This window comes from Pelodiscus sinensis, chromosome 2 (genome assembly GCF_052426305.1).
Source record: "Pelodiscus sinensis isolate ZL-2025 chromosome 2, ASM5242630v1, whole genome shotgun sequence".
NCBI classification, from domain to species: domain Eukaryota; kingdom Metazoa; phylum Chordata; order Testudines; family Trionychidae; genus Pelodiscus; species Pelodiscus sinensis.
The window spans coordinates 208,729,617-208,740,398 of NC_143053.1; the positions used below are offsets into that span (position 1 = coordinate 208,729,617).

The 10,782-nt window shown below is 46.8% G+C and overlaps 1 protein-coding gene across 2 annotated transcripts; it reads right to left on the minus strand.

The window, feature by feature from the left end:
• Positions 1-935: 935 nt before the first annotated feature.
• ARL4A (ARF like GTPase 4A) lies at positions 936-5,240 on the minus strand. Of its 2 annotated transcripts, none has more exons than XM_089776683.1 (2): positions 5,222-5,240; positions 936-4,555 (listed from the first exon to the last, which is right to left on the minus strand). In XM_089776683.1, the coding sequence occupies exon 2, from the start codon at positions 4,464-4,466 to the stop codon at positions 3,864-3,866; it is 603 nt and encodes a 200-aa protein (XP_089632809.1). In that variant the 5' UTR covers positions 4,467-4,555; positions 5,222-5,240; the 3' UTR covers positions 936-3,863. The 2 variants fall into 2 exon arrangements, with proteins under 2 accessions (XP_089632809.1, XP_075778411.1); XM_075922296.2 differs by lacking the exon at positions 5,222-5,240 and adding an exon at positions 4,696-4,844.
• Positions 5,241-10,782: the final 5,542 nt, after the last annotated feature.

Sequence of the window (10,782 nt, forward strand, 5' to 3'; positions counted from 1 at the left end):
GGGATGATTTAAGTTAGCAAACAGCAACCTCTCAAGTGTTGTTTTGCTGACATGTATAGCGGTTAAAAGTCAGAGTACTGAAAAACTGATTAGCCAATACACGTTCAATGCAATGCTCAGCTTAATGTAAGGCTAGGACCTGCACTGTATCACAGATTAATACTCTTTTCTAGCTAAAACAAATATAAATTCATATACTTCCATGAAAAATAAAGTATGTATGAAGTTATTGAACATATATAAATCAAAGGAAGTAACCCTATATTTTTAAAAGATAAAAGCTAAATAATTTCCTTGACTAGGTCTCAAGTGTTTGTTTTCTCACAGTAGTTGACTTAAGGATGACTATCCTTTCAGATTCAAATAGTGAAGGCAAAGTTATCTAATTCAACACAGCTGCATTAAGCAGTTTCACATTTCTAAGTATTCCCTAAAATGTTTGAATTGTTTTATATGAATATACTACCTTTATTAAACCAGCTTATAAAGTAACCTACATCAACAAGAGATATTTACCAATCCTTTAGTGTCCCTAACAGTGGAGTGACTTGAACACAAGAATTAAAAACCAAGTTTATTTAAAATAAACTAAAGTCAAAGATTTCCTTTCACATCCCAGCTTGTTCCCTGTAGAAACTATAGCTATGGGCTGAATTTTTCTTTTAAGAAGTGATAATGTTGACTGGGAGCCATGTTATGCAATACTATATTATAGCAAGGGAATAGTGAGTCACACATGAACAGAGCTACTTTATGAACTTGCCAGGATCTTTTGCAGAAGATACCTTGTGGACTCATAAGGCTCAAGACAGTTGCACATTCTATGATCACCATACACTGTCCTTGGTAAAAGGTTATCAGAGAGAGGTGAGCCAACAAGAAGTGCATTAATACAAACTGATGTACACTCAATTCTCATTGACAACATAACAGAGGAACCTTCAAACAATATTTATTCAGAACAACTTGCCGTAGGGAGGAAAGAGTATTTACATGGCTTGGATCAAGGAGCGTAACCGGTTCCCACAAAATGTATTTTACCCAACCATTAAGCTCCACAGTATGCAGCCCTCACTCATAAGCCATAAAAAGAGAGACTGGCTGACATTTTAATGCCTTCTTGTACAACTGTAGCATACAACTCACTAGTCAGGACAGAGAGGGGGAGGAGAATTGGAAGGTTGTTGTACAAGCTAAACTGGCCTCACCCCTTTAGGGACAAAAAAGTACTCAAAGATGTAGAATCAATTGTAATAGGTAACCATCCATTATACTTGAGGCATTTTCATCCAAGATAAGGGATTTTCTTTAAAAAAAAAAGCTGGTATGTGATCCAATTGTACCAATCTAATTTTGAGGAAAAGGGAGGTAGGAATCCTAAATATTTCTGTGAAAACGGAGTGATCTTGAATCATTATAGTGTACAAGTGTTTGATAGCAATTAAGGGATACTTTGTAAAGATACTGCCATTGAGATCTCCAACTGATTGTAAGGGATTTACTCACATTCTCCATTAAAATCAAGAAGTAGGATGGCTGAATCCTCTGCATTTCTTTGAAGATTTAAGCCTGTTTCTGTTTATAATAAAGGAAGTATTCTTGCTAAGTATAAGAAAGGTAACATTACGTCAGATGGTTAAACTGTCTAGCATAAGTAAATATGTTAGTCTCAGCTGATTAAAGGGTTTAATACTACCATTGTACAGTCTGTTAATACTATATATTATTTCAGAACTTTGAAGATTGCACCAGCAAATGTACGTAACATTAAATCTGTTCATGAGAAGGGAAGGTTTACAATACACACTACCACTTCATGAGAGAAAGAGTGGCTACAGCTAGAAGCAAACAGTGTTTTGATACAAACATATGGAATATGATACAAGAATGTGCCATATATTAAGTCTTTAATGAGATACCTGTGATTATAACATTGTCACATTTATAAGCATTTTAGTTTCATGCACATAGTTCTACTGCTATTGAGAGCAAGATTTGCACATAAAGGCCAACAAGAACACTTCATTGCAACTCAAGGAAGTCAAACACCTTCTCCCTGCAGGCTTGTTTTGATTTGTGTTTATTGAGGTTTAAGTAGTTATCCACGTTTCTATAAATATAGACATTACTGAATAAGTGACTTTCAATGTCACTAGTGCAGATACATATATAACCAACATACAAAAAGCTCCACTAGAAGCTACTTCAATTCTCTCAAAAGGATCAAGGTGTCATTTAAAAAAAAAAAAACAGCTGTCACTTTCAATTATAGAAAACACTAAAGTGCATTTTTGGTTATCCTCTGGACAAACAGCTGCTGCCTATGAAGTGTGATTTCATACAGATGTCAATACCTTACATTGATTTTCAGATTTGTAGCTCTTCTTAATACATAGCAGTGGGAAAGAATGCATTAACTTGGCTGATTAAGAGAAAATGAATCTTCACATTGTTCTTTAAGTCTGACGTTTCCAGTGGAAGTTTCAAGACAAGTCTAACATTCTGTTTTACAGCACCACTAAAGTTCATCTTAAAATTCAGGCTCTAGTTTAGCCCTTTTCAATTGATAATCAAGATTTCTAGACAACTTTTGAAGTTCTGTACCAGTAAGAAAAACTCTTCTCCCTTCTCATTAGACTACTGTCCTGCCCATTTAATACTGTTTGCACACTTGTAAACAAGAACAGCTTAAAGCATAAATTAGAACAGACTACAGGCCATCTTTAAACTTATGTTTTCCCAGTGTCACGTGTTTCAAGTGTATAAAAACTTCTTTACATTCCTAATCACAAGCACTACAAAAACTGTAATAAAAAGGTTATGTTGAAAGTGACCGAGCAATGTAACTAACAAACCAGGACATTTTACAGATACAAAATGTGTGCTCTGTTGACTTTAGCTCTATTTCATTATGATCAAGTTTTATTGCCATCTTAAGAGCCCAGAACGCTAGATGGCTTGGGCAACCTAAAAATTGCTGTATGCATCTCCTTTACTGCAACAAATTTAATTATATTGATGTCACAGTACCTTATTTTTTGAATAGCAAACCAGATTTCTGAAAGACCTCTCCAAGTTACATGAATGTTCTAAATCCAATTAGCACTGCATAACAATGCACAGCTATTTCTAAGAAGACTACACACCAAATCATGCTACATGGGAAAACTGATCCATGCTCTTGCATATTGTGTACTCGTGTAACAAGTCTTACTTATATCAGTTGAAGAATCTATAGCACTGAAGTTTCAAGTGTTAGAACTAAAAGTGATTCAACTTCAAAAAGTGCCAAATTAAAAACATACCATATAGCCAAACTCTCTTGTGGAAATTATTAAACAAGATTAAAAAACCCCAAGGCTCACAGTCTCCTGAAATAATAGATTGCTAACTCCATAAACATTGTTGAAATTGATATTTTTAAAGCTGTATATATTCACCTAAAACACTCCACTTACGAGCATAGAAAGTTTAAAAACACTGAACACCTTCAATGCAAGTTTCTTGCAAAAAATGCACCCTCAAATATATGAATACAAACACCAATCATAAAACTCTCATTTTATTTGGCTATTTAGACATCCAGCTCACATTAACCCACCCATCTGTTTCCTGATAACTTTATACTACTTTATAGGGCATCCAAAATAACAGTGCCAGAAACCTTGGGAAAAAACGATTTTCTGTTTTTGCTTTTCAAAAGGTTCTGTGTCTGCACAACTGCCACAGGGCAAGCTTGTGCAACTGATTGTTTAACATAACTAAGCTGTAACAGCATCCAAGCAAGCAGGTCAGGCTTCGGAAGCTGTTACTTTGAATTCTGACCATGGAACTACTCTAAGATAGAAATGTAGAAACAAAACTCATCTCTTCTTTTTCTGCTGTCTCAACATTTTTCTTCGCTTAATTATCATATCGTGTAGTTTTTCAAGTCCCTCTTTGAGTCCATCCCCTATGATCGCACAGGTAGGCTGCAAATGCCAGGGAGTAGAAGAGCTCAACTCGCTCATTGCCAACATTTTCTCGATTTCTGAGAGAGAAAGGGAGTTCCTCAGGTCCTGTTTGTTAGCCACTATAAGGACAGGCACGCCTTGATTTTCAGATATCCTAGTAATTTTATGAAGTTCTGTCTTGGCTTCCTCCATCCTTTCGATGTCGACAGAGTCTACCACAAACACGATGCCATCCGTGCACCTGGTGTAGGACTTCCACAGGGGCCTCAGCTTCTCCTGGCCTCCCACGTCCCAGAAGTGGAAGGTGACTGTTTTCGAGCTGCCCAACGTCACTTTGATTTTCTCCGTGTTAAAGCCCTTGGTGGGCACGGTGTTGACGAACTCGTTGAACTGCAGCCTGTAGAGCACGGTGGTCTTGCCCGCCGAGTCGAGCCCCAGGATGACGATGTGGAAGCACTGGAAGGAGGGCAGGCTGGAGAGGATCGGCGTCTGGTCCGAGAGCCCATTCCCCATCGCCGGCGGCGGGGGGACAGCGAGCCGCCGCCGACACAGGCACCGCCGGCTGCCCTCGGCCGTCAAGCCGCGCTCGCAGCGCTCAGCCCCTGCAACGACAAGCGCCGCGTTAGCCCCGCTGCCTGAACGACCGCCGCGCCCCAGGCTGAGAAGCCGGGGACCCAGGTCCGCGCTCAGCCCCAGCAACCGCCCCCCGGGCCCACATGCACCCGGCTCGCGCAGCCCGCACCTCACGCCGCCGCTGGCGGCCCCATGCCTGCCCAAGCGCCCAGCACCGCAGCAGCCGCTCCCAACCCGTCGCGCCGCCGCCGCCTCAGCGTCTGCCGGAGCCTGGGCAGTGCCGCCTCCTCCCAGCAAAGACCGAACCCCGCCCTCGGCCGCAGCACGCCCCTCATTGGCCCATGGGAGCTGCGGGATAGGGTGTAACGCGACAGTCGCCTCCCATTGGCCCAGGTTTCCGCCACTCACGCGGGGCTCCGAGGTACCGTTGGGCGGGGGGGGGGGGAGGGAGGTTACACACGGGGATATCGGGCGGCGGTTGTACGATAAGCCCTGAAGGCCGGTGAGCTCGGCGCACCCTACGCCCCCGCCCATCACGCGGGGCTCCAAGCTTTAGCCACGCCCCCAAATTGGAGCGGGTCTTGGAGCAAGGCCGTTTCCTGCTGCGTAGACGGCACCTGCCCCTAGGAGGAGCCCCCGCCCCTTCTGTGTCCGCGGCGCCGGCTCGTGACCCTCATCCCGGGCGAAGGCTGCACCTTTAAGCCGTGACGTTGTGCCCCGCCCCCACCATTTGACCCAACACAGGGCGGGGGCAGAGGGTCAACCGCCTTCAAAGCCCCTCACGCGCCGTCTCCGCCACCCTGGCCCAGAAGGAGGGGCGCGGAGACCCACTCCTGCTCCGCCAACTGCCGGGGAGGGGGTGGTTTGAGGCTTCCCGCGCGCCCGCAGACCCGCTTCGTCATCGTTAGCGGTCTCCCCATTGGCCCCGCGCGCATCCGTTTCTTAGCAACGCGCTTCAAACGTGACTGGCGGGCCCGCCTCCACTCGCCGCGCGAGCGCGCGCTGGCCGGGACGCAGTGGTCTGTGGGGCTGGGCCGGGCTGGCTCAGAGGACGCGAGGGAGCCCGCACCGTTTGCAGCCCGCGGCCAGCTGCCGCATCCGCCATAGAAGGGGTAGCGCGCATGGCGGAGGTTGCTACCGGGAGGGGAACTGGCCGGCTGCAGTGGCGATCAGTCCCCAAGAGCAGCATGTGCTGCAACTCGTGGCTCCACCTGCCCCCTCCCCGGCGCAGGTGGGCTCTGCACCCCCCCCCCCCCGTCCCTAGCAAACCTCTGTAGGTGTCGATCCCAGCCTAGGGTGCAGAGGCAGCTGCATCAAGCCGGGGGGGGGGGGGGCATGAAATATAGGGGTGGCCTGGGGTGCAGGGGGTATGGTCCAAGCTATGGACACAAGGTGGGCACGGAGGCAGGACACATGGGATTGACAAGGTGGGGTTTGGAATGGAGTGGGAGAAAAATAAGGTTGCTAATTTTGGTTGGATGTATTCCTGGGGATTTCATCTTTCATTACAGATTACTCTTTAATGCTTGGAGAGTCCAGGCTCAAGGTTGGTAACCCTAGAGAGAAATGGGATCCGGAGAATAAAACATAAGAATGGCCATGCTGGGTCAGACGAAAGTTCCATCTAGCCCAATATCCTGTCTTGTGGCAGTGGCCAATGCCAGATGCCCCAGAGACCATGAATAGAACAGATAATCATCAAGTGATCCCCCATGCTCATTCCAAACTTTTGACAAACAGAAACTAGGGATGTCATTGCTGCTCTTTTTTGAACCTAGTTATGGTCTTGGCCTTCCTATCCTCTGGCAAAGAATTCCACAGGTTGACTGTTGTGTGAAAAGTACTTCCGTTTGTTTGTTTTAAACTTGCTACCTATTAATTTCATTTGGTCATCCCTAGTCCTCGTCTTATGGGAAGCAGTAAATTAACTCTTCTATATTCACTTTTTCCATACTAGTCATGATTTTATAGACCACTATCTCATTCCCCCACCTCCTCTTAGTTGTCTCTTTTCAAAGCTGAAAAGTCCTGGTTGTATTAATCTTCCTTATATGGCAGCCATTCCATATGCTAATCATTTATGTTGCCCTTTTCTGAACTTTCAATGCCAAGATATGTTTTTTGATATGAAGGTGACCACATCTGCAGATAGTATTCAAGATGTGGGCATACCAGAGACTACACTCTACCGTTTTCATCTCTGAGGGGCTTGAGGCTCCTGCCAGTAGCACTCGCACGAGTCCAGTTTTGAGGCCATCTCTGGGAAGTCTCTTCCTAGAGGGGATGTTACATTTTGATTAATCAGTTAATCAAGTAGTGGATGGAATTTCCATCGACTACTCGATTAGTCGATAAGGGAGGCGTTCACTATCCCGCTGCGCCTCTCCTTTTGAAATGTATAAGTGCTGCCTGCGGTTCCTGTACATTTCAAAGGAAAAAACCCAGTGTGTTCCCGTTGCCTCTCTCCCTTTAAAATGTACAAGAGCCGCCCGTGGCTCCTGCACATTCCAAAGGGAGAGACCCAGCGGGAGCCTGCACCAACAATGACTTAAGCAGTCCCTGCTGGTGTGGGTTCCCCTCTGTGCTTCTTCCTTTGAAATGTACAAGAGCTGCAGGTGACTTGTACATTTCAAAATGGAGAAGAGCAGCAGTTGGGACTGGCACTAGTGGGACTGTTTCAATCCCTGCTCACACTGCTTCCCCACTGCCCTCTGCCCCCCATGGTGACGGTGCTGGGGGGAGCTGGCTTTTAAAGTGGCTCTCCCCAGCACCTGCTCCTGCCCCTTACTGCCTCTCTCTGACAGAGGCAGCAAGGGGGGGGGGGAGGAAGCAACTAGTCGAGTTCCTACTCGACTACCCGATAAGCATATGGTTATCAAGTAGTCAACTAGTTGCTTACATCGCTACTCCCTAGAAAAAAAATAAGGGTGGCATTGATGGAAATGTCTGTCCCAGGACTGGAATCCAGGCACGGGGGAAGCTCTCAGTCAGGCTATAAATCAGGGATCTAATTTCTTCTCCAACAGTCCTACGTGTCTGTTGTAACCTATCCTTTAAATCAGCTTCCATACCTAATGACTGGAAGATAGCTAATGTGACACCAATATTTAAAAGGGGCTCTAGAGGTGATCCTGGTAATTACAGACGGGTAACTCTAACATCACTACTGGGCAAATTAGTTGAAATCATAGTAAAGAGTAAAATTGTCAGACACATAGATGAAAATAATTTGTTGGGGGAAAGTCAACATGGTTTCTATAAAGCGGAATCATGTTTTATTAATCGGCTAGAATTCTTTGAGGGGGGGTCAATAAACATGTGGACAAGGGGGATCCAGTGGATATAGTATACTTAGATTTCCAGAAGGCTTTTGACAAGGTCCCTCACCAAAGGCTCTTAAGCAATGTAAGTTATCATGGGATAAGAGGGAAGGTCCTTTCATGGATTGATAACTGGTTAAAAGACAGGAAACAAATGGTAGGAATAAATGGTAAGTTTTCCGAATGGAGAGAGGTAAGTACAGGCAGTCCCCGGGTTACGTACAAGATAGGGACTGTAGGTTTGTTCTTAAGTTGAATCTGTAAGTCGGAACTGGCGTCCAGATTCAGACACTGCTGAAACTGACCGCCAGTTCTGACTTACATACAGAATCAACTTAAGAACCCCAGGCGTCCCCAAGTCAGCTGCTGCTGAAACTGATCAGCAGCTGATTCCAGGAAGCCCGGGGCAGAGCAACTCTGCCTGGGGCTTCCTGTAGTCAGCGCTGGTCAGTTTCAGCAGAAGCTGACTTGGGGACGCCTGGGGCAGAGCAGCTGGGGTGCTGCTGGGTTGCTCCAGTAGCGCCGCTCCTCGGTGCTACTGGACCAACCCAGCAGCACCCCATCTGCTCTGCCCCAGGCGTCCTGATTCAGCCACTGCTGAAACTGACCAGCAGCGGCTGAATCAGGACCTGGGGCAGAGCAGCTGGGGTGCTGCCGGGTTGGTCCAGTAGTGCCCAGAGCGGGCGCTGCAGGACCAATCGGCAGCGCCCCAGCTGCTCTGCCCCAGAGTCCAGAACAAAAGCCTGGTCTGCTGGGGGGGGGGGGGGAGCACACTAGCTGCGCCCCCCCCCCCAGCAGACTAGGGACACGGGGAGCAGAGCCGCAGCGGCAGCGGGGTGCCGCGCCTCTGAGGCTTTGCTCTGGCAAAGCCTCAGAGGCGAGGGACCCCCCCGCGGCTGCGGCTTCAGTCCGGGAGCCTGTGGTCTTCTGGGGACCGTCCCCAGCAGACCACAGGCATCCAGACTGAAGCGGCAGCAGCGGCAGACCAGGGGCACCGGAGCAGCAGACCAGGGGCACCGGAGCAGCTTACGAACGGGGCTTTCTCGCCCCGACCTCCGGGGCGAGAAAGCCCCATTCGTAAGTGCGGATCCGACGTTAGTCAGATCCGCGTAAGTCGGGGACTGCCTGTAGTGGGGTCCCCCAAGGGTCTGTCCAGGGACCAATCCTATTCAACTTATTTATAAATGATCTAGAGAAAGGGGTAAACAGTGAAGTGGCAAAATTTGCAGATGATACCAAACTGCTCAAGATAGTTAAGACCAAAGCAGACTGTGAAGAACTTCAAAAAGACCTCACCAAACTAAATGAGTGGGCAACAAAATGACAAATGCAATTTAATGTTGAGAAATGTAAAGTAATGCACATTGGAAAAAATAATCCCAACTCTACATACAATATAATGGAGACTAATTTAGCTACAACTACTCAAGAGAGAGATCTTGAAGGCATTGTGGATAGTTCTCTGAAAATATCCACTCAGTGTGCAGCAGCAGTCAAAAAAGCAAATAGAATATTAGGAGTCATTAAAAAAGGGATAGAAAATAAGACAGAACATATCTTATTGCCTCTATATAAAACCATGGTACGCCCACATCTTGAATACTGCATACAGATGTGGTCCCCTCATCTCAAAAAAGGTATATTGGAAAGGGTTCAGAAAAAGGCAAAATTATTAGGGGTTTGGAATGTATTCCTAAAAAGACTTGGACTTTTCAGCTTAGAAAAGAGGAGACTAAGGTGGGGATATGATAGAGGTCTATAAAATCATGACGGGTGGAAAACGGGAATAAGGAGAAGTTATTTACATATCCCCACACTATAAGAGCTAGGGGTCACAAAACAAAATGAATAGGAAGTAGGTTTAAAACAAACAGAAGGAAGTTTTTCTTCAGCGCACACTCAAGCTGTGGAATTCCTTGTCAGAGGATGTGAAAGCTAGAACTTTAATAGGGTTAAAAAAAGAGCTAGATAGATTCATGGAGGTTAGGTCCATCAATGGCTATTAGGCAGGGTGGGTAGGAATGGTGTCCGTGGCCTCTTTCTCCAGAGGTGGGTGATAGCGGAGGGATCATGTGAGGATTACCTGTTGTGTCCTCTCCCTCTGGGGCATCTAGTATTGGCAACTGTCAGCAGACAGGATACTGGGGTGGATGGACCATTGGTCTGACCCTGTATGGCTGTTCTTATGTTCTCCCTGCCATTTCTTCACCTCACAGACTTTTTTGTGCTCTGCCAACCCCACTCTTATGTCAGTCCCTGAGGAAGCAGGGGCCAGAGTCCATGCACCTGGGGCAGAGATGGAAGCTGATGATCTTCCTGCACCTGGTGCAGAACAGCACTTGGGACATGGTTGTAGTTCTAGATCCAGGGCTAGCTTCTGTTTGCTGGCAGGAGACTGTTCATTAGAGTTTGCAGGTTGGAAGATTAGATTGACACTGACATGGGCATGGAAGTTTGAGGAACACGGCAGAGGCAAGGAGAGCAGACACTCAGGAAACAAGAGCAAAGTATCAAAGGCTTCTGAAGTGGGGAGGGGTCAAGATTATCTCCACTTCAGAGAGGGAGAAAGAGAGGCATGACATGGGAGCGGGCCCTGGCCAATTTGGCTGATGATCTGAATCAATGGTCCCCAACTTTTTGGGGCTGCCGGGCCGGGCAGGGGCGGGACCGTACATACGCCTTGTGCCCGGGGGCAGCACCACGCATGCGCCCGGGGCCAGGGTGCAAGAATGGCTCGGGCCGGTCCACTAGGTGGGCACACATAAATGCCCCAGCGGGTCATTTTCCAGTTGGGGACCACTGGAAAATAATCACTGCAGTGAAACTAGAAAGGCTATGAAGTGTCAGAAGAACATTCCACAGGGAATTAATTCAGGGCTGGCCAGAAAATGCACAGTGTATGCACCAATATGCACTTTGGCCTTCACTGCCCTTGG

What these genes read in the sequence shown, in the direction of transcription:
- ARL4A (XM_089776683.1), bottom strand. Translation starts at nt 4,466, where the DNA reads ATGGGGAATGGGCTCTCGGACCAGACGCCGATCCTCTCCAGCCTGCCC.